This window comes from Littorina saxatilis, linkage group LG3, assembly GCF_037325665.1.
Source record: "Littorina saxatilis isolate snail1 linkage group LG3, US_GU_Lsax_2.0, whole genome shotgun sequence".
NCBI lineage: Eukaryota > Metazoa > Mollusca > Gastropoda > Littorinimorpha > Littorinidae > Littorina > Littorina saxatilis.
This window is the reverse complement of record NC_090247.1, coordinates 58,820,459-58,844,738: the sequence shown is the minus strand read 5'-3', so window position 1 is coordinate 58,844,738 and position 24,280 is coordinate 58,820,459. Positions and strand designations below refer to the sequence as shown.

General features: G+C 41.8%; 1 protein-coding gene across 1 annotated transcript in view; it reads left to right on the top strand.

Annotated features, from left to right (window-relative positions):
* Window positions 1–265: 265 nt before the first annotated feature.
* Window positions 266–24,280, top strand: part of LOC138962796 (phospholipase D1-like) — an 83,713-nt gene continuing 59,698 nt past the window's right edge. Inside the window, exons 1-2 of the mRNA XM_070334758.1 lie at window positions 266–500; window positions 13,633–13,798. Of these exons, the coding sequence (XP_070190859.1) occupies window positions 344–500; window positions 13,633–13,798 (323 nt within the window). The 5' untranslated portion in view covers window positions 266–343. The remainder of the gene's footprint in view (window positions 501–13,632; window positions 13,799–24,280) is intronic.

The window sequence follows — 24,280 nt, the reverse complement described above, 5'->3', positions numbered from 1 at the left end:
CGGTTATAAACACCAAGCATTCGAGCCCCAGCTGGGTTCGACTCTAGCAGAAGAAACATTAAGTACAGAACAGCCAGGATTTTCTAATGTGAACTTTCCTCCTTGAAAAAAAGTGATTTTACAAACGTCCTACTGCGTTCCTGCCCCAACAAACTAAACTAACTCAACTAACCCAAACTAAGAAAAAATAAACACAGCGAGATAGCATAGCAGACGACCCGGAAACTTCTTGCAAGTGTCACGTGACGTCACCTGTGATCAACAAGATGGCTGTCCCGATATGCCAACACTGAAAGTTTGACTTCGACAAGTGTTTGCGATGAGAGGATAAGTGTCAGACAGGATGTCCAACGGAGAGGAAGATACAGGGGGAGTGCGAGACACTACCAGAGAGTTCCTCCGTTCGTTTACTGTCGTCGATTACGATTCGGAGGATGAATTTGACGAATTGTCTCCAATTCCCGAGACACCAGCAGATGCGATCGATGGGGCCTCGTCCGGTAAGCCACGAGTATGACTGTTGTGTAGCTCACACTGATCAATAGCCACTCAATCATTGTTTTGGTTTTGCTTCCTTGCATCCCGGGCTATGTACGAACTTTGGTTCTGTGGTGCTTCTTTTGATGTGTAGGTCAGTCAGTGGCACAACAAACATTTTCCCCGTAGATCTGACTCGAGTGACTGTGCACTCAAGCGAACTAAGCCATGTACTGATGTATAGTACTTACTAGTAGCACTGGCAACTGCACAAAAGCTGTTTTGGGTGTTATATTTTCTACTATGCGCTCTCCGAATTTAAATTCTAAAATTGGATGTACAAAATAAAACACTCATCAAGGAAACTGCAACAACTCGCATGCACACAAAACTGAAAGAAACAACAATAACAACAAACAAACAAAAACAGAAGATAAACAATTATCAGCTTTTTATATTTTGTTTCTTTCCTAAAGTTCTAAAGTGCAAAGCCAGCTAGAAATTCTCTATTCGTTATATATATTTAGAGCATGATGAATCGGGCTGTAGCAGTTGCTAACCCAAGGGGCAAAAGAGAATTGTTAGCAAGCATAGCATTGATCTTTTGTTGTCTGTCTCACACTCACAGTCACAAATCATTTCGAATAACAACTGCTTAGTGGCCGGCAGCTATAAATACTGTAGTTTTCTGAATGTCAGTGCTGTTATCGTAAGATTTTAAATACAGTCACTCACGTAGGATACACACAGGCGGTTTGAAAGAAGAAACAATATGAAACTGATTTAATTTTAAAAGAAAGATTTTTTTGTAATAAGTGAATAATTCTATACATGTTCTGTTATTGTTGTTTGTAATGTTATACATGAGCCCCAAACCTGTTCTGTGACTAGTTTACATGGAATCCAAACTTGGTTTGCAACTTTGCAGGGGCGTCCTTTTGTTTTGTTTTCTTTAGGCCCAAAAAAAAAAAAAAGGTGTGATTAAGGTAACATAGCCAAAAAAAATAGAGTAGGAAGGTAGGCAATCACTTTTTTTTTTTAAACTTTTTTTTCTAATGTGTACAAATTAAATCTACTTGACACAATGACAGGGAAATAAGTGTGCGACTCGAGCGCTTTCGCTTTCATTGCGTTTTCTGCACTCGTTTTTTTGTTTTTTTTGTTTTTTGACAAATTTATGTAAAAAAAAGTTATAGGGTCGGCCCCTAAAAATAGGGTAGGTCGGGTTACGGTAACCCGACCTTTTTTTTTTAGGCCTTACAGTTACATGTATGATTGCTTTGTTACAACTGAGCTGTTCAAAATTGGCTTTTAGTTTTACTTAAATTAGCATTAAATAAACTGTTTTTATTTTGTCTCCCGAAAAAGCTCCCTAGTACTTTGGGATAATGACTCAGACAGCAGATCAGAAGCTCACAATATTATATGATACTTGATAGGACTTGTTCCTTTAAATCAAGTTCTACAAGTGATACTTTGCTGTTAGTGTTAGTGTTAAACATTACTGATCTGCCTTTTCTGTTAGTCACTGTGTGTGTGTGTCTGTCTGTATAAACTTTGTCTAAGTATTACATAATGATATCTCCGACTGTGAGTGTGTGCGTGGGTGTGTTTACACACGCTAGTGTGTGTGTGTGTGTGTGTTTGCACATGTATACATGGTCCTGTTGCAGACTTTAAACACTGAAGCAGTTTTCTTTCTCACCTTAACCAACCGTAACTTAAATAAACAAACAAAAAACAAGAACAACATTCAAACTGTAACAACAACGAACAGCGTAAGTGTTGTAACACTAACACTAATATATATATATGAATGAAGTAATTTTCAGGCATAAGCCAATCGGCTGCTTTTGTATAATGATCATTTAGATATATATGTGTATCTTTATCAACATGAAAAATGTGTGGATGATATATAATGCCTATGTATGGACTGCAGAGTGTCTGCAGTTCTGAATTATAATTTAGCCACAGCTGCTTGTTTCATCCCCACCCCCTTTTCAATTCAGGCATTAAACAAAGATCAAATGACAATGCACACAGTTTTCTGGCAGCTTAGCTATTGCTTTAGTGTTGTTCAGGTGAAATTCTTTTGTTTTTACTTCACTGACAGTGACAGGTGTTTTCTTTCTGTTAAAGCTTTCAAAAGTGTTAAAGTTGAAATACAGCTCAGCAATTACTTTGGTGTAGGTCAGGTTCATTGAAGGCGACCACATCAAATGATCAAATGTAAGTGTTGTTAACCAGTGTAGAGTGGAGCCGTAATGTTTTCTATGAAAAAGTGATGACTTTTGTTTCATGTCAAAGTTAATCCCATATCCCCGCCTCAGATCATGTGTAGATTGTAGCTCATGCTTGTTGACATGAGTGCTTTACACTTCCTGTAATGGGATGACTGTAATTTAGTGGATTTTTTTAATTAGTTTATTGTAAAACAATATTGTTTCACACTTGCAGTACTTTTCTTACTGAGTGCTATATTAGTACCCTTATGTGCTCAGAGGTTATAACACAATACACGTGTGGTAATTGGTACAGTTTTGAACTGACTGGCAAAAGTCAGCAAAAAGAGGACACTGAGTCAGTAGTTTTCCTGTATATTATGATGAATAAAAGTTTAAAGCAGGATCAATACACCCCCCGCGGGTTAGGGGGAAGAATTTACGCGATGCTCCCCAGCATGTCGTAAGAGGCGACTAAGGGATTCTGTTTCTCCTTTTACCCTTGTTAAGTGTTTCTTGTATAGAATATAGTCAATTTTTGTAAAGATTTTAGTCAAGCAGTATGTAAGAAATGTTAAGTCCTTTGTACTGGAAACTTGCATTCTCCCAGTAAGGTAATATATTGTACTACGTTGCAAGCTCCTGGAGCAAATTTTTGATTAGTGCTTTTGTGAACAAGAAACAATTGACAAGTGGCTCTATCCCCTCTCCCCCCTTTCCCCGTCGCGATATAACCTTCGTGGTTGAAAACGACGTTAAACACCAAATAAAGAAAGAAAGAAAGAAAGAAAGGATCAATACCACAAACAGTCTCACCACGGGTCTCCAGATACTTTGACAGGAAAACGAAAGCCAGTCATATTTGCATGGAAATCCTTCACATAATCACATTCACACAGGCTCTGTAATGTCCTGCTTGAAACTAATGAAACAATTTGTACATGTATACATGCATGTATTATAATGATTGGAACCGCCTACTTAAGACTTCGTCCTTTTGAAGACCCTGCTTTCTCAGATGTTTGTTCATAGCCTCTGTAAATATACCTTCATTTTAAGACTCCATCCAGGTCTTGAAAGGGGGACTCCACTGTAGACTTAAAGGGTGGGGGGGGGGGGGTTCCACTGTACCACTTTCCTCAAACCGCTTCCCTTGACGCTTGTAGGATCAGGAATTGTTTAATCGTTTGTGTGTCATATATATATATACATATATCATATAGTACTAATAGATCTGCATGTGAGACTGACTGTGACACTCAACGATTCTTCACAATGCCGATTAGGTTCAGAATAAAAGAGAGAGAGTAGGAGAGAGACAGAGACAGAGACAGAGACAGAGACAGAGAGAGCGAACGTTATTTTGCAAGGGTAAAGGTTTAAGTCATCTTAAAAACAAGCAACAACAACCCACCAGTGCACGAGTTCACTGCCATGCTCAACATGGATTAGTTTACTTGTGATACTGCGCGTAAAATTGAACAAGTCGCGTAAGGCGAAAATACAATATTTAGTCAAGTAGCTGTCGAACTCACAGAATGAAACTGAACGCAGCAAGACCGTATACTCGTAGCATCGTCACTCCACCGCCCGTGGCAAAGGCAGTGCCCGTGGAATTGACAAGAAGAGCGGGGTATTCGTTGCGCTAAGAAGGATAGCACGCTTTTCTGTACCTCTCTTCGTTTTAACTTTCTGAGCGTGTTTTTAATCCAAACATATCATATCTATATATTTTTGGAATCAGGAACCGACAAGGAATACGATGAAAGTGTTTTTAAATTGATTTCGAAAAAAAAAATTTGATAATAATTTTTATATATTTAATTTTCAGAGCTTGTTTTTAATCCAAATATAACATATTGATATGTTTTTGGAATCAGCAAATGATGGAGAATAAGATAAACGTAAATTTGGATCGTTTTATAAATTTTTAATTTTTTTTACAATTTTCAGATTTTTAATGACCAAAGTCATTAATTAATTTTTAAGCCACCAAGCTGAAATGCAATACCGAACCCCGGGCTTCGTCGAAGAGTACTTGACCAAAATTTCAACCAATTTGGTTGAAAAATGAGGGCGTGACAGTGCCGCCTCAACTTTCACGAAAAGCCGGATATGACGTCATCAAAGACATTTATCAAAAAAATGAAAAAAACGTTCGGGGATTTCATACCCAGGAACTCTCATGTCAAATTTCATAAAGATCGGTCCAGTAGTTTAGTCTGAATCGCTCTACACACACACACACACAGACACACACACAGACACACACACGCACATACACCACGACCCTCGTTTCGATTCCCCCTCGATGTTAAAATATTTAGTCAAAACTTGACTAAATATAAAAATGAAGAGAGCATGTTGGCTTTGTACCCCCCCTCCCCGACTTTCCCCCTGGTTGGTCTGCACTCTCATTGAGAGAGAGAGAGAGAGAGAGAGAGAGAGAGAGAGAGAGAGAGAGAGAGAGAGAGAGAGAGAGAGAGAGAGAGAGAGAGATAGAGAGAGAGAGAGAGAGAGCGCGAGAGAGAGAGAGAGAGAGAGAGAGAGAGAGAGAGAGAGAGAGAGAGAGAGAGAGTTCTTGGAGTTGGATGCAATAATGTCCGTAATTTCTCAATCTGATGTCAGTCACTTAACTTAAATAAGCCTCTCTCACTAAGCCTCTCTCACTAATTGTTCACATTATATTATGTTCCTATTAGAAGAGAGAGCGAGAGAGACTCTGTGTGTGTGTGGGGGAGAGAGAGAGAGAGAGAGAGAGAGAGAGAGAGAGAGAGAGAGAGAGATTTAATACATAAGGATAGAGGTTTAAGGTACAGCCTATATAGCCTTACAACCTGTCCGTAGAGAGAAATTAAGTGAGAGAGAGCTCAGATCTAATACAATCATACATGGTGTGTGTGTGTGATAGAAAGCGACGGAGTCTCAGAACACAGACAGTCTCAGATTCAGAACAGAGACAGTCAGTCTCAGAGTAGAGAGAGTCTCGATCAGGACTGCGTCATATTAATAAAACACACACACACACACACACACACAAGTGCACGAGTTCACTGCCATGCTTATCATGGGTTACTTTACTTGTGATACTGAGCGTAGCAGACATGATTATCAATTGATTGACAGATGAAGAGAGCATGTTGGCTTTGTATACTCCCCCCCCCCCCCCCCCCCCCCCTGTTTGGTCTGCACCCCATCAGTGCCTCTTTGCTGAATGAGATACTCATTCTACAGGAGTGTCCATACAATTGTAATCACAGAGGTGGAGGGGAAACGTTTTGGTTAAGATAGCCCGACCGACCCTATTTTATGCTGTGGACCCTTTACCTTTTTACAACTGTCAAAGAACGATAGACGAAAGCGAAATGTACGGAGAGAAACTTCGGACTTTGTTTAGAGGTAGTTTGTACAAGAAAAGGATTTTTATTTTTTAAATTTTTTTAGCCATGACCTATCTCAAGAAGCAATGTCTCTAAAGATCTTGAAATGGGGGGAAGTTATAGGTGGGGGGGGGGGGGGGGTGTGTAGTAAAATGGGGTTCTCCTGTCTGTATATCAAACACGCTAGGATGGAGAACACTAGCTTTCAACTAGCGAATCACCAAATCCACTCCCTAATGGACTCAGCTCCGTGGGACTGAAGCATCATCCATCCAGAACGCTAGCTTCTAAGCGTGAGTTGACATTTGAAGAGGAAACGAGGAACCGAATTGCTGACGGATTTTTTTTTTATTGTTGAAGAAGAAAACAAATAATGACGGACACGTCTATAAATGTGGTGTCAAAAGTTTAACGCTTCGCCTGCTTTGTCCGAATTCAATAGTGTCAGTTCATCTGTAAGCTAAATAAAGAAAAGAAAAGAAAGAATGCATTCACCCAGCTCAGACTGATTGTCATTGAAAGGTTTGTGATAGGCTTATGTATGCGTTGAACGCGTACCTTTGGTAAATGCATTAGCCATGATAACTCATCCCCAGTATTTTTCTTTCTCCCCGCCGCCCGCCTGTTTAAATCAACACATTCAATCAGTGTTGACGAGCAGAAGGGACAGCTGATGTCGCTGAATGTTTCCCGTTAAAGGCAGAGTAAGCCTCCCGTAAACCATCACAGATACGGTCAGGCTTTTACACACAGTACAAACACCATTTCATTTAAACACTCACCAATTGAGAACATCCTAGGTGCCCTCCGTAAAGAGCGAACAATTTTCAAAGAATTTATTTTTGCGTGGTTTATCTTACCCCTGAGCCATCGTGAACCCGCGTGATCCAGTTTTCCCTTTTCACAATGCAGTCGTCATAGTTAGTCATTTGAATGCGACTCGACGTGAGCTTATCTACAATAGCACGTTTTTTTTATGCACGAAACAACGGCTGTGGTTCACAAGAACTCTAGCGATGGCTTTTGACTGTTGAGAGGAACGGCGATTTGCACTGATAAACCGGCCGTCGTCTGCTACGACCCTTGCGTGACCCTGCTTCCGGGCTTTTCTTTTTTTAAACTTTCACAACTTCGAATTGTTCTGATCTTGTCTTGATGAAAAACGAATTCTTTTATGATTAAAAAATGTTTGTGTAACAAGCTGTCAATTTATTATTTAGATTTTAAAAGTTAGGTCTAGCGCAAAAACGAGGCGCCGTTGTTGTTAACGGAACAAGTCTACGAAAATAAATTCTTTGAAAATGTCTCACGCTCGACAGAAAGCAGCCAGGATGTTCCCGTTCGGTGAGCGTTCAAATGGAAGTATGCTTGTACTGTATTTAGACGCTCGGGGAGCTCTGTGATGGTTTACGGGAGGCTTACTGTGCCTTTAACGGGGGCGTACAATAGACCCTATCGGTATTCCAAGCTCTCGTAATCTCTCGCAAGCTTCAGAGCATAGCAAAGCATGCGGTACAGCGATCTCGTGCGAGCTGCACAAGCGAAGGTTCGAAGTTCTCGCGATGTTCAAAGCATAACAAAGAGCGTGTCTCGCGAGAGCTGCTCAGATACCGAAAAGGTCTATAGTGTCGATGGCAACTCTGAGGTCATCAAATCCGAGTTGGGAGATGTTCGTGGGCGCTGTATAAGGACTGGGGAGGGAGGTCACAGCTGTGATTTTATGGATTTCAATGAAAGGGGTTATGGGTTTGCTCTGACTGCCAGGGCAACTAGATACCAGTGGTCTTGGCTGCACTATATATGGGCTGTTTTTGTCGGATACTGTCGTATTGAACAGGTGTGATTTGTGTAGGTTAACAGCAGAGATCAATTCTGATATTGTGGGATTTTGAGGAGAGCAATTTGCTTGCTCATGCAAGTTTGTCTTCTTTATAAGAGCCATTACTTTGGAAGAGAAGTTACAACAACAAGAACATTTGTTGAGGCTTGAAAAGAACCACTATTGAAGCTATTACAATCCGTGAGACACAAGCAACACGCAGGCGCACACACGCGCACACACATACGCACACACACTCACACACACTCACACACACACACACACACGCACACACACACACACACACTCACACACACTCACACACACTCACACACGCACACACACACACACACACGCACACACACACACACACACACGCACACACACTCACACACACACACACACACACACTCACACACTCACACACTCACACACACTCACACACACACACACACACGATGGGTACTATTAAAGGATTAGGAAGCACTCTGAGACGCCAGGTTGCTGGCTCAGATTTGAGAAAAAAACCCAGATCAATCAAGACACGTTTTGTGGAACATTCAAGGGTTTTATGGGCTATTAGACTTGATTGGTCATGAGGAAAAAGCTCTGAGTCCAAGGTGGCATTCAGAAGAAATATGTCAGTCTAATGAGGTTGCAGAAAATGTTTTTTTTTTAAATCGAATTCATGGAAAATAAAAATCATAAATCTTGAGTCGCCTTGTGTGGTGAGATACGTGCGCGATATAAATCCTCGTAAATAAATAAAATAAAATCCACCACATGGCCCATTCCTTAACGTGGTGTGGTGGTTTGCGTGTCTCGGTGACCCTAAGAGCTATGCCAGCGGGAGTGTAAACTCCTGGCAGGGCTTCCCAAGCTGGACAGGCCGAAGGGTAGAGGCCAGACTAATATGGACCAACCTTGTGCTCACAGGGCAGGTCCTTGGGCCATGAGCTAAGGGTGAGGTAACCCTGACAGAAACCTCGAGTGCTGAATAAAATAAAATAAATAAATCTCGACCTGACACTTACAAATCACCGTGCAGAAGAAGACAAAAAACAGTGAGGAGTTTTACAGTGTCCTAGTTCTGTTTGTGGAAGAAGGAAACCCAATTTTGATTGGATTGGAAGGTCAAAAATAAGTTTTGCAAAGTGGCACACGTTTATTGCATGTCTCCCAGTCCTATCATGAAAGGTAACACACGATACACAAAAGCAATGCTGGAGGTACCTTATATTATGGGAGATATTCATTGATGAGGTTTCTTCTTAGCACCAAACAAACAAACAAGCAAACACACAAAATCTAGCTTTCTACTCAAAACGCGACCACATTTGATTTCACAGCCATGGGATATAAAGCAACAAAGAAAAGGGAAAAAAACGAAAAAAAAAACATGCTGACCTAAACTTGTTTTGTTCTTTCTCTGTCTGTCTGTCTGTCTGTCTGTCTGTCTCTCTCTCTCTTTCTCTCTCTCTCTCTCTCTCTCTCTCTCTCTCTCTCTCTCTCTCTCTCTCTCTCTCTCTCTCTATTGCTGTCTCTGTGTGTGTTGCTCTCCATGCTTCTTTAGTGAATATTATATGTTTAGTATTTGTTCGAGGACAGGTTGTTAGACAAGGCAGTGTGCCTTAAACCTTTATCCTTGTAAAATAAAGTTCGTTCGTTCTCTCTCTCTCTCTCTCTCTCTCTCTCTCTCTCTCTCTCTCTCTCTCTCTCTCTCTCTCTCTCTCTCTCTCTCTCTCTCTTTCTTTGTCAGACTAAGATTGCACTGGCAGCATCTAGGTCAGACTGTACTGTCTGTCTCAGTCTAAACTGTCTGTCTCTTTCTCTCTCTGTGTCTGTCTGTCTGTCTGTCTCTCTCTGTGTCTCTCTCTGTGTCTCTCTCTGTCTCTCTGTCTCTGTCTCTGTCTCTCTCTCCCTCTGGATCTCTCTCTCTCTCTGGATCTCTCTGGAACTCAAAGATCGCGTTGGCATCTTTAAGGTCGGAGACAGTCCATGCATATATATTGAAGCTTTCCCTGCAGTAGTCCCTCAATTATTTCCCGTGTTATTCTCTTATTTACTATTCAGTTATTCACCATCAGGAAACCATTTGTTCTTCTCCATGCTTGTAGCAAAAACACACCAGAGGTCTCGGGGTATGCATACCTTATTCAGTAATTTGATAAAGGTTCCTGGGTTCCATTTCTTCTATTTTGATTAATATGTCTGAGTGACCTTTGGCACAGTCGAACCTGTTTATGACAACTACCCAAGGGATCGATCAAAAGCAATTGCTATCGATAGGTGATTGCTAGGGAAAGGTGAAATGTAGAGAAGAAAGGTTAAGTTGTAGTGATATTGCAAGAACGTAAATGACACTTTTTGAGTGTGGTTACAATGCATTGCAATGTAAATTATACATTGATCTAAACTCGAAACTGGAAGGCAAGATATATTGATAAAATAAGGTAAGATAAGAACACTTTGATGTCTATGTTTTTGTTTTGTATAAATTTATATATGGACGTTTTTCTTTTGGTTCTAACTGTTTCAGAGCAATGCATTGAACAAAAAAAAACGGTCACTTATTCAACGCAAGCTGATCAAACAAAGTTGTGATGATAATTAAACCATAGCTTTATTTTTATGTGAAAACCTATCAAGTAGGACTGATCACTGGTTGGAAATTGTTTCTGATGTTTTCCCTTAAAATCTGGTGAAATACTGGACATTTCCAGTCAACAAGAACTGTGAGTTTGTGTGTTCATATTCAAAGACATTTTTGTTCTCTGTCAGTGGTACTTAATGTCAACGTCAGCACAGGTCAGTTACCGGTACATGTACCTTAAATGCACTGTATTGTCGTTTTCTTCCACCTTCGCTTGAACATTCCTGCAAGTATAGCTAGAAACCAGTAGGACATTTGGAGATGGAAATTCAACCAGAAATGAGTCGTCACCTGTAATGAATTAAAACACCATACCTGATCAAAAAAAGTTAATTTATTTTTTCAGAAGTAACAAAGCAATTCGTGTGAGTAGTTAAGTGTCAAAACAAATTCCTTCTAACTTCTATTAAGTGATCTAATCTTCAACTGATGTGAAGTTTTGTTTTGGAAAATAGCTGTCTTTGAAGATATCATGTGTGAATCAATGAACCATTGGATTGATTGCATAATCTAAGGTACTTGTAGTTAAAAAGTATGCATGTTGCAAGAACGGGTCTTCCTTTTTTAAAGTTTCTGACTCAGAAGTTCAATCAAGTGAATAATTCATTAGGGCAGTAAATTGTGCCAAAACAAATTTGTTCCTCTAATTTGACCTTCAAAGTTCAATTTAAGAAGTGTATTTTGTGAAGCAGTTTTACTTGAAGGTGATATTTATGGACCCTAGCAATCCAGGGATGAACGATCTCATCAGGAAATCAGGAATTCCTGATTAATAACAACTTTATGATACATTTTCTGATCTTCAAACCATTCAGGATAACATTATCCTGCAAAACTTAAAAAAGTCAGCAACTTTATGATCTCCAGGCAAGTTTTTTTTCCCTTTTTTTCTTTCTTTCATTTTCAACTTTTAACCCTTTCGCTGCCAATCAAAACTTCCTGACTGCCAGGGAATATTGGAGTTCGGGGTGTAATAATTCACAAAAATTCCAGCTCCAAACTGGCAGTAGGTAGAAAAGTAAAACCTATGTTATTTTTAAAAGAAATTCAACCAAGAATCTGTTTTTAGTATCTAATCATGGAAATAATGCACAAGTGCAGGACGGGTATACCCGTCCTAAGGCAGTCAAGGGGTTAACATTGGTAACAAATAATTCAAAATGTATTTGGGAGAATGGACTTTTGTTTACAATGATGTATCAACCAAGTAAAATTTGATAATAAAGGCTAATGATTGGAAAGACATTGGAGGCAGGTTGGCATCAACAAAAAGCTTCACCTTTTTCGTTTTTGTTCAAGGAATGGAAACAAAAAAATAATAATGTATGGTTTCCAAGGGCCTGCAAGCTTGTCTTTGTGAATTTGCTTGTTGCCAAAAACCGAAACAGAAAGGTGATTGGAGGCAGAAGCAAATGTGCTGGTCTTTTTTTCAGTCAGGAGAAATACCAATACTTTCTAGATCAAAATGGGATTTCTGTGCCTTCAGTTTGTCTGCACTTGACATCTATACCCCCCTTCCCCCATCATAATCTACACCCACTCACCCCCTTTCATTTTTTGTTGTTGTTCATTTTCATTACTTTATTGTCCCATCGCTGGGAAATTCGGGTCGCTTCCTCCCAGTGGAAAGCTAGCAGCAACGGAGTCGCGCTACCCAGGTGTCTGCGTGTTTAGGTGTATTCAGCCACCTGCACTTATGGCAGAATGACCAAGGTCTTTTACGTGCCATTGTGATGACACGGGGGTGGGACATGGCTTCCGTCTCTGGGTCTGCACATAAAGTTGACCCGTGTCCGTCCCGGCCCGAATTCGAACCTGCGACCTTTCGATCACAAGTCCAGTGCTCTACCAACTGAGCTACCGGGCCCCCCTTTCAGCTCAGTCCACCCCCATTATCTTTAACCCTCCTCCCTTTCCTGTTGAGAGTTAACCAATGAATAAGACTAAGAGGTCCTGGAATGTTTTGTAAGTACTTTGCTTCTTGGAAATTTGAGGATCGTGGCATTTTAAGTCATTAAAGGGGTTTAAAGTTTCATATTTTGCACCTGGATTTTGGAAAAAAAAAGAGGTGCAAGTCACACAACACATTTTTGAGTAAATTGGGCTGAAAATCATCAACCGTCAATAGGTATGCGTGAAAGTACATTGTGAGTGGATGAATGCATGTTAATTAACAGAATAAATGCCCCACAATGATGTGCATGGGGAACAAAGATAAAGAAAGCTGTCATTTCCAAAAACCTTGAATTCCCCACTCGCTGTTAGAGTCATAATTCACTGGAATATTTCGCTAAATTGATTTCGTAAATGAAATGTGTGTAAAGTTATTTCAGCAAAAAATAATGGCCAATCGATCTGCACAAATAAGAAGCAGCTTGGCTGTCAGTTTTGGGTATACGAATACGAATACGAATACGAATACTTTATTATCTCATACAGAGAAATTTCAGTATGAGATAATAAAGTATTCGTATTCGTATTCGTGGGATGGGGGTGGTGGGAGAGGTTGGTGGGGGGGGGAGTTGAGTGTGGTATGTGTCCAAGTGGAACAATGTTCTTATCCATTCCCAATGTCAAAGCTTGGACAGGGTTTTGCTGGTGTGATATAATCATCGTTTACACGGAAAGGAAGGTGTCAATCAATTTTCTGGAAGGCTCCCCTTCTGTCTTTGAGGTTAAGCCAGAGTCTGTTACCATGAGTGCAGTTATAAAGTCCTGCTTTGATTTGCATTCGTTTATTGATTCATCAATGTGACATTTTCAGATAAAAATTGACTGGCAAACTAATCAATTTCATTTCCACCTTTGAGACTGTGAGTGCTACCTTTGCATTCATTTATTGATTTATTTTTTGTGACATTTTCAGGTAAAAGACTGGATGTTTTCCTCATTTCAACCTTAGAGGTATAGCTGGAGGCTGCCACCTTTGCGTTCATTTTTTAATTTATTTTTTATGACATTTTTAGATAAAACTAAAAGACTGGATGTTTTCCTCATTTCAACCTCAGAGGTATAATAGCTGGAGGCTGCCACCTTTGCATTCATTTTTTGATTGATTTTTCTGATAATTATTTTCAGATATAAGGCTGGACCTTGGGGAGCAAATTATTCCTTTCAAGTCCATCTTTGAGCCAGCAGGGGCCTATGCCAGCACCAAAACAAACTTCTGGTTGCCCAAGCAACCAGTGCATGTCACCCTGGACGAGTTTGAGCGTCAAGACCTGAAAGTACTCAACCCAAACCTGTAAGTGTTGATCCTATGTGGGGATGGGGGTGGTGGGAGAGGTTGGTGGGGGGGGGGGGGAGTTGAGTGTGGTGTGTGTTCAACCGAAAGGTGTCACAGAGAGAGAGAGAGAGAGAGAGAGAGAGAGAGAGAGAGAGAGAGAGAGAGAGATCGAGAGAGAGAGAGAGAGAGAGAGAGAGAATGTGTGTGTGTGTGTGTGTGTATGTGTGTGTGTGTGTGTGTGTGTGTCCATGCCAACAAGGATGTGGGTGAAAAGTATTCATTAAGTTCTGAAATTGTTAATTATTGAAAGTGTGAAATGGTATTACATTTTTTCATACTGCCTGTGAAAATGTCAAACAGGGTAGGGGAGTATAATATTAATATTGTCTCTGCTGATATCATGCTTATTAGTAACCCTCCACTTATGACATGGGAAACTAAATGAGTTAGTCGCTGACAGAAGAGGACATTGGCAGTGGGCTCTGTATCTTTTGATTTACTGGAGTGCCTGGTTTTGTTGAAATTGACAGAGTCATTAATTATCATGTTATAATGTAAACCTGATAGGATTTGATTTCAAAGATTATAACAGACACCTACTTATGGAAGCAATCATGCAGAACTAAGTTCACATAGATCAGTCCATGTAATAAGCCAAAGGGCATCCTGCCAGTTGGACACATACCAACACTAACTGCAGCCCTAACTGCTACTTTCTGTGTGTATTAAGTATGGGGATTTTTTTCTGAATCGATTATGTCGATCTGCAAAATAATTCGTAACAAAATACCAACTCTTCTGTGAATGTTGATTTTTGCTATGTGTCCAAGTGAGGGTCTGCTTTTAAAATCAGGAAGGATGTTCTATGATAAATGAATACAAGATTGGACTACGGTACACAGAAAGGATGGAACCTTTGAAGGGTTTTATTTTAAGCTGTAGGATTTTTGGATGTACTGCGGGTGACCCATTATGCATGACCCACTTTGACAGAGGCCAGATGGCATAGAATTAGCACAAACTAGGTACAGTAACTAAGTTAATGCTGCATAATTTTGCCAAGTTTAGTGACTGCTAACTTGGAATTAATTATCACTGCAGTTCAACACAATTCCTTAAAATTCCATCAAATGTAATGTATAGGCAGGCCCCAGCTTGACACAGGGAACATATATTTATTCAACTTGGTGTTTTGATGATGCAGTAAAATCCTCACTCAGCTCAATTTTAGTTCACATGGGCAAAAATAAGGGATGGGCATTGTGTGCCTGTGCCAAATGAAAGTAAAAGAAAATGGTTTGGTAAATAAATAAATATGTCAATAAAAACTGTTATGTATTTTGGTGTATGTGTGAAGGGGGGGGGGGATATATATGTCTCATAACAGATAGCAGCTGTAACTCAATAGATATGTGTTCTTGCTAAATAGCCCTTATCTTTGATAAGCCATGAAAGTCAATTACTTATGGCACCACTGAATTCACCATAGAGAAAGAGTTTTAATCTTTAAATAGCAAAAGCTGTTTTACCACTTGCATTTTGAAGTGACAATCTCTACTTGGACAGGTACAGTGTGACCACAGACTGCAATATCAAGTATTATTCTACCACTCTAGCTGTTCTGTCGCTGTCAGGAAGAAAAGCAATCTCTGCTCGTAAGAACTCAGTACTAAATAACAATCTCTGCTGAAGTAGAATGTGTGTTCGCAGGTTGTGGTGTCAAGTATTATTTTACTTGTAAGCTCTGTACTGAACTAACAATTCTCTGTTCATAAGTAGTGTACTATGATAACAATCTCTGCAAATGAGATTGAAATAGTAATGTGATTGCAGGCTGCAGTGTCCAGTTTTTATTCTACCACTCAGCTTTAACTACTGATTTTGGTATCAAGAAGCCTAGAAGACAGCCTTAACAGATAAAACATGCGCATAAAGATTAGATAACCAGTGTAACACTCTTGGATTAAGACCCTCTCTCCTGTTTACTCTAAGCATTTGCAGAAGAAGTTACCAGGGCTCTCAGCCTATTCCTTATCACACAAGTTGTTTGCATAATGCCAAGAGGTGTTGCCTTATAGAGGGGGTGAAGGGTTCATAATCGAATAACAGACTTCTTCGGGCAATGGTCCCTCCAACAGACTGTGGACTTATCAACACATAACAGTTTGCCTCTTGTGGCATATATATTCATGGTGCAGTGTTGTTCTCAGGCCTCGGTCAAGTACAGTGGAACCCCTTTTTAAAAAACAATAAGACCCACCCCCCCCCCCCCCTAATTTAAGACTTCCTCCCGTTTAAGACTTTTTTTCTCAGACTTTCTGTTCATAACCTCTATAAGTTTATTCCCATTTTAAGACTCCCTCCCTTTTTATGAACTGATTTTCTTGGATTTTAGGAGGTCTTTAAAGGGGGGTTCCTCTGTACACACGAAAAAAACCTGATCACCGACCTCAGAGTTTCATGGGTTACGGACCGTCGCGATATAACCTTCGTGGTTGAAAACGACGTTAAACACCAAATAAAGAAAGAAAGATGGGTTACGGAAACACAAAAACACCCGACATGCATCCTCCCCCAAAAAAGAGTATGGCTGCCCAAATGGCAGGGGAAAAACAGCCAAAAAATGTAAAAATTCACTCCTGCAAAACACAGGTGCATATGGGAGTTGCAGCTCACAAACAGAGATGAAGAAGAAAGAAAGAAAAAGTACAGCAACACTCCCATTACAGTGGAACCCCCCTTTTAAGACCTCCAAAAGTCTGAATGGGGGTAAATTTACAGAGGTTGTGAAGAGAAAGTCTGAATGGGGGTAAATTTACAGAGGTTGTGAAGAGAACATCTTCTTGTTTGTTTGTTTGCTTAACGCCCAGCCGACCACGAAGGGCCATATCAGGGCGGTGCTGCTTTGACATATAACGTGCGCCACACACAAGACAGAAGTCGCAGCACAGGCTCCATGTCTCACCCAGTCACATTATTCTGACACCGGACCAACCAGTCCTAGCACTAACCCCATAATGCCAGACGCCAGGCGGAGCAGCCACTAGATTGCCAATTTTAAAGTCTTAGGTATGACCCGGCCGGGGTTCGAACCCACGACCTCCCAATTGCGGGGCGGACGCCTTACCACTAGGCCAACCGTGCCGGTGAAGAGAACATCTGAATGGGGGTAAATTTACAGAGGTTGTGAAGAGAAAGTCTGAAAAAGCAAGGTCTTAAAAGCGGGAGGTCTTCTTCTTCTTCTTCTTCTTCTTCTGCGTTCGTGGGCTGAAACTCCCACGTACACTCGTGTTTTTTGCACGAGTGGAATTTTACGTGTATGACCGTTTTTTACCCCGCCATTTAGGCAGCCATACGCCGTTTTTCGGAGGAAGCATGCTGGGTATTTTTGTGTTTCTATAACCCACCGAACTCTGACATGGATTACAGGATCTTTTTCGTGCGCACTTGGTCTTGTGCTTGCGTGTACACACGGGGGTGTTCGGACACCGAGGAGAGTCTGCACACAAAGTTGACTCTGAGAAATAAATCTCTCGCCGAACGTGGGGACGAACTCACGCTGACAGCGGCCAACTGGATACAAATCCAGCGCGCTACCGACTGAGCTACATCCCCGCCCTGGGGGGTCTTAAATTGGAGGGTCTTAAAAGGGGGGTTCCACTGTACAGATAAAAGTACTGGTTGAAGTAGACCCTGTCAGCTATGGCGGGTCACCCAGTATTTTTTGCTGTAGGCACTCTCCTTTTTGCAGGTTTGCAGTTTGAGTGAGGGAATCGATAACACCTTTTTTCATGCCTTTGGGTAATTTAAACCTAAGAATGTCTGAAGCAAAAATTCCAAGCTTGGAATCGAAATGAAATCAATGTGACTGACCTTTTTTGTACAATGTGTAATGTGTTTATGGTAAAATGCGGAGGAGTGGTCTGTTTCATGGCAGGGATATGCAAGGTGCTTGTTTGAATGTCAAAATCAATATAATTAGAGGTGTGTGTGTGTGTGTGAGTGTGAGTGTGTGTGATGTTTGATCTCTCTGGATCTCTCTTTTTCTCTCACTAACACGCACACGCACACATGCATGCATGCACACTTCAATTGCATGCGGGTAGAAAATGAGATTATGTCTGTCAGTTTAATGATTTCTAGGGAAATTTAACATTGTAATTGTATAGTGGAAAATAGCACTTGTGCAGAGCAGTTAAAAGTGGTGGCATTTGTTTTTCTTCCACTGTTTGAAAATTGTGGCAACAAGGCTAATGGGTTGTAAAAGCATACATCACTCGATCCAGTTGTATTAGGCTTGATTTTCAGACATATCGTTTTGCGGTAAGAGCAGAATATCATATTTATAGTTATTGGGTCACTTCCGTCGAAGAAGTAGATCACCTCTCCACAATAATGGCTGATGTGGTAAACCTTGTCAAAGCGTGAGTACGCAAAATGTGTTTGTTCTCTACTCTGTTGAAGCTGTGAGACATTACATTTAGATTTGGTCGTGTGTCAGACGTTAATTTCTTCCACACTCGATTAGCTGATGTCTAACTGACACTGATGGTTTCATTGGACAATCAACCAATGTAGCATTTCACCCAATTGTTTCACCAGGAGACATGCATTAAACATGCAAGAGCCTTTTTGGTGTACCCAAAGTGGCACATTACAACTATTTAAATATTGAGATACAAATGTGAAGTAAGGTGATTTGAATTCAAGAAATGTCAGTACACTGTGGCACCCCCCTTAGATTAGACCTCCAAACATTTGAGGAAAATATGATATTTTAAAGAGATTATAGTCTTAAAACAGAAGTAAATTTACAGATCCCGTTACAAGGACCAGAAAGTCTGAAAAACTGACATGTGCGCGCCTTCGTGAGCGAGGCTGGTACTACATATTGTTCATACGAAATGACAAACACAGGTTACAAGCGATAACGCGCAAAAGTACTGGTTTATTATTTTACATCTGACACTAGGGATCAGTAATGTATAGATATATAGTTACAGTACCACGTAATGCGGTAAAAAACTTATGAACAGAAAGAAAAAGAAAACAAATTATTAGACATGGCAAAAGTATCAAATGCATTAACAAGACACGAGAAGTAAAAACAAGAAAAATAAACAATCACAAGACAGGAGAAGACAAACAGACAAGAAAGTTACAATTACCAAACACTCGTTGGTTAGTCCTTCAACAACAATAAAGAGTTACGTTCTGTACGTTCAACAACAATAAAGAATTACGTTCCGTACGTTCAACAATACCATAAGCACTAAGAATACTCAAGAAACTTAGCATACATACGTTTAAAACCAAAATGGCTAGTTTCAGAAAAATACAAAACGTTGACTCATCAGGCCAGGAATACAAAGCAAACTGTCATACCAAAAAAGTCTAACGACAACGTTCCTGCGTTAATCAAAGTCACAAACAAGATATTTACTCATCCACTTTCCCTCAATAACGTTACAAGAAATAAGCCCGTTTACAAACGATCACCACAGACCGCAAGCTTCTTTTACCTAAATTCTTTTAACGTAAGGCTGAAAAAGTCGGAGAAAACGTTTCACTTCGAACTTCGTTAACCACAGAAAACACAAGTTATCATTATAAACATTAGCGACTTTCTAGCGTCTACAAAACATTGCTGTACGTTCACAACACTAGAACAGTTGAACACACAATAAAGAAACACTACAACAAGTCAGACTTTCAACTCACGTTATACATAAACAACTCACAAAGTCATTACAAAATGGCGACCAAAAACACAACACAAACAAGTAACAACAAAATTACCTTATGCGCTGTGTGGGTTGACCAGCAGTACCAAAACGTGTTGCCTCACAAACGAAGGGCACAAAACGATTCACACTTGAGAAACAACTGTCTCCAAGAACATTACGTTGACGTTAAAACATAAGAAACACTCCGTTGGTTCACTTGATAACCTTCATACGTTTACATCAAAACCAAACGCTTCCTAAAACCCTCAGATCGACTGACGAGACAGGAGTCAAGCAGCGGTATTTATGGAAACAACAACCTAACATGGAATAGTTATTCAAAAGTCAAAGGTCACCGGATTGACCAACCAACAACATTCCTAAGACAGAATCGGGTGAAACTACTATTTTACAACCAATCAGTAACCGATCACGCACTCCGTGCATGCCCAAAACTTAAAACGGTATATTTAACAGAAAGAAGACCAAGGAACTAGCTGACATCACAAAGCTAAAAACACGTGAGTCACACGTATTCTAAAACTTGCAACGCAGATTCGCAGGGCTCACCTCAAAATCAAAACACGGAAAATATCACGTGAATCTCACGGTGTTCTAGAACTAAACGACGCAGTTTGTGACACTCCGACCAAAACCAGGTCACAACAACTGAACAAGGAGCACGTGAATCTCACGTAAAAATATTAACGCTCCACAAAACGGGTCACAACAAGGTGCCACAATAAAAACACGGTTTACTTCTTTTTACATCGTGCAATGGCTTGAGCAAACGTAATTACAACAAAAGTAGGTGACTGCATGCCACATCGGCATGCACACTCCCACCGGAAATTATATTAATATAATTTACTTCAAAAACCTTTGTACAAACATATTCCTTATATCAAAAGAATAACGACGCAGATTTAGACATTTCAAATTTAGAACTCAAAATCATTGTGTTGCAAAACATTTACACAACAATATTACGGTTCAATCACTTTCAGTGTTTCAACACATCTCGTTTCAACTAAATGCCACTGGTCATTTACTCGACGGCATAAAGAAAACGCACCACTTAAAACATAAATGTCCGTTACATCATCTGGTATAAAAACAAACTGCAACAATCTACAACTGTCAAATTGGAAAAACACTCCAAAGTTCAATGTTCTTTCAGTTCGCTTACACAGCTTTGTCTTCGTGATTTTCACGATCAACTAACACGGTCATTTTGTGAATAGGTCGCTCTAATATGCGACTATCACCAGTGGGACGGCCGTGATTGTCTAGAGCCTTTGTTCCAACATGCACTTTCACTCGTCTGACCAGTCCATCAGATCCAGGCATCACCTCGATTACACGAGCCATGCACCACTCTGATCTGCACAAGTTCTGGTCATGCAAGACAACAACATCTCCCACCTGTACGTTTGCCTGGGGACGTTGCCAGACACGACGTTTCTGCAAAAGTGAAAGGTACTGGCTCTTCCATAGCAGCCAGAATTCGTCTGCCATCCGCTGGACACAGCGCCAACGTTTCCTGGCGTACAGGTCTGGATCTTCAAACACACCAGGGGGCGGAAGGATGGCACCTGACTTCATGGTGAGGACGTGGTTGGGGGTCAAAGGGCGTGGTCCATCTGCCGATTCCAGTGACTCGACAGACAGTGGTCGACTGTTCACGATGGCCATCACCTCGTATAGGAACGTACGAAGTGATGAAGTAGTGAGACGCTGGCCTGATCTTCTGAGAAGACCATTCAGGATGCTGCGTATCGTTCGGATCTGACGCTCCCAAACGCCACCCATGTGACTAGCTGCAGGGGGGTTGAACTTGAACTCACATTTGCTTTCCAGCATCTTCGATGTCAGTCGTTCAGAGTCCATCTCCTTCCATGCCAGTTTGAACTCATTGCATGCACCTACAAAGTTCGTTCCTTTGTCACACCAAATGCGTGATATGTTTCCTCGCATGGAGACAACAATGCGTAGGGCGTTGATGAAGGAATCACTTGACATGTCATCCAGGGTTTCAATGTGGATTGCCCTAGAGGCAAAACACGTCACGATCAGTCCGTACCTTTTCACCTCCCTACGTCCATCTTTGACGTGAAATGGGCCGAAACAGTCAATGCCACAGTACGTGAACGGTGGGGATGGGTCAATACGCTCTGGAGGGAGGTCGGCCATCTTCTGTCCAGCTGGCCCTGAGCGATGCCATCGGCAGTGAACACAGCGGCGCACCAACGAAGAGACGACGTGACGAATACCAATGATCCAGAAACCGCTGGCTCGTACTTGGTTGATCGTGAACATTCTCCCTTGGTGGGCTATCGCGGCATGACAATCCTGAACCACCAGCAAAGAGAAGTGACTGTCTCGAGGTAGTAGTATGGGAAACTTGTCAGCTGAAGAGGATGATGAATTTTGAGAGCGACCATATACTCTCAGTATACCATCAGTGTCTTTGTGAGCGTTGAGTGCCTGAAGTTGGTTGCGTAAAGAAGGCGTTGGGCGTTCAAAATGTTCTTTCTGAAGACATACGATGAACTTCTTCTCAGTGACTTCAAGCACTTCAAGGGGAGACGACTGGTGCCCCTTAATGGCATTGCATTTGCGTACCAAAACAGCCATGGCTCTTATCAGAGATGTCTTGGAGGAAAATCGTTGGGCGATCTGCTCAAACGACTGGACAGACACTTCTTTAGAGGTAGTAGCCTTGCACACCTTCACCTCAACATCGTCATCTGGGATCTCGAAAAAGTCATCTGATTCCGGAAGGGACTGGCTCAAGAACGCGGGACCATGGAACCACTCTGATGTCATGAGGTCACTCACAGACAATCCCCGTGATGCATAATCAGCTGGGTTCTCCTTTGTAGTAACATGATTCCACTGACTGGCCTGTGAGAACTGACGTATTTGTTGGACTCTATTTGCGACAAAGACGTGAAAACGCTTGGACTCGTTCTTCAAATAAGCGAGTACAATCATAGAGTCAGTCCAAAAGAAATGTTCAATGCTCTCAAAGTCCAGTTCTTCTTGAAGAAATCTTGCCATCTTGACGGAAAGTACTGCTGCCGTTAGCTCCAGACGAGGGACAGTGACGTGTCGAAGCGGAGCCACGCGTGCTTTGGCGACTACAAGCGTACTGTGAATGTTGCCTAGATGATTCTCAAAGCGAAGGTACGAACACTGGCCGTATCCTGCTGTAGACGCGTCTGAGAAGTGATGTAGCTCTACATTCTTCACGGTGCCAAAGTCTGTGGGCAAGTAGTTCCTGGGTACCTTGACGCAACCCAGTCGGGATAGATCCTTCAGCCACTCTTCCCAACGTTCTTGAAGCGATGGTGGCAGCGGATCGTCCCAGCCGAGCTCCTGGCGACATAGTTCCTGGAGGATCAATTTTCCAGTCAGCAAAAAGGGGGCCAGAAAACCAAGGGGGTCGTAGACTGATGCAATTGTAGAGAGAACTCCTCTTCTGTTCGAGGGACCCAGTCTGGGGTTGTCAGTGAAACCCAGCGTGTCATCATCAGTGCACCAGTGAAGGCCAAGAGTCCGCTCAATTTCTGGTGTGCTACAAGGGACTGCGAGTTCTGTGGCCTTGGTTGACGTAACTTCAGAGTCGGGGAAGTACTCTAAAAGTTCCTTTGAGTTGGAGACTATCTTGTGCAGCCTCAATTGTCCGTGTTCACAAATTTCTCTAGCCTTCATGAGCACATCTGCTGCTTCTTCAACAGAGTCTTTGGCTTGAAGTCCATCATCGACATAAAAGTCACGCTGCAGAAAGGCTGATGCCTTGGCGCTGATTGTGGCGTTGTCCTTTGCCACCTGCTTGAGGCCGAAGTTTGCGCAGCCTGGAGACGATGTAGCTCCGAAGATGTGCACCTTCATGCGGTAGTCAAGCGGCTGGCCACTCGTATCACCGTCCTTCCACCAAAGGAAGCGCAGAAAGTCTCGATGGGGCTCGGAGACGTGAAACTGGTGGTACATTTTTTCCACGTCACAGGAAAATGCTATGGGACCCTTGCGGAAACGACAGAGAACGCCGGAAAGGGAGCTGATTAGGTCTGGGCCTTGTAGGAGAAGATCGTTCAAGGACGTGCCTAGGTGACGTGCACTACAGTCAAAAACCACACGAATCTTTCCTGGCTTCTTGTCGTTGTACACGCCGTGATGTGGGATGTACCAGCGATTAGGGACCTCGACTTCGTTCTTGGGAATCAGTTCAGCGTCACCTCGCTCCAAAATCACGTTCATGAACTTGATATAGTCTTCACGGTACCCAGGCTTCTTCTCAAACTGGCGTTTCAGTCCCACGAGACGCTTGACTGCGGCACCTCTATTGTCAGGAAGAGACGGTTGTTCTGGACGAAAAGGCAAAGGCATCTCATAGTGACCAGCTTCGTTGACCTTCACGTTCTCCTTCACGATCTTCATGAACTTCACATCATCTTGAGACATGGATCCTGTGTCACTTGCAAAGTCTCTTTCCATAACATGTAATGGGTCAGTACACGAGACTTCGTCCACCTGTACCTTGTAGACGTGAGCTACACGTTCTTCTTCCCTCGATCCTGGCTTGACGATGACGCGCATGGACGAGGCTATGCCATCAAAGGCGACGGAATGCGGTGCCTTGCCGACGATGCTCCAACCTAACTTAGTCTCTACTGCAAATGGCAGTCCTTGGACAACGTTTAGGGGCATGAGGGCTTCAGCGCAGTCGTAGCCGATGAGGAGGCCTGCTTCACAGTCAGGGTACAAGGGG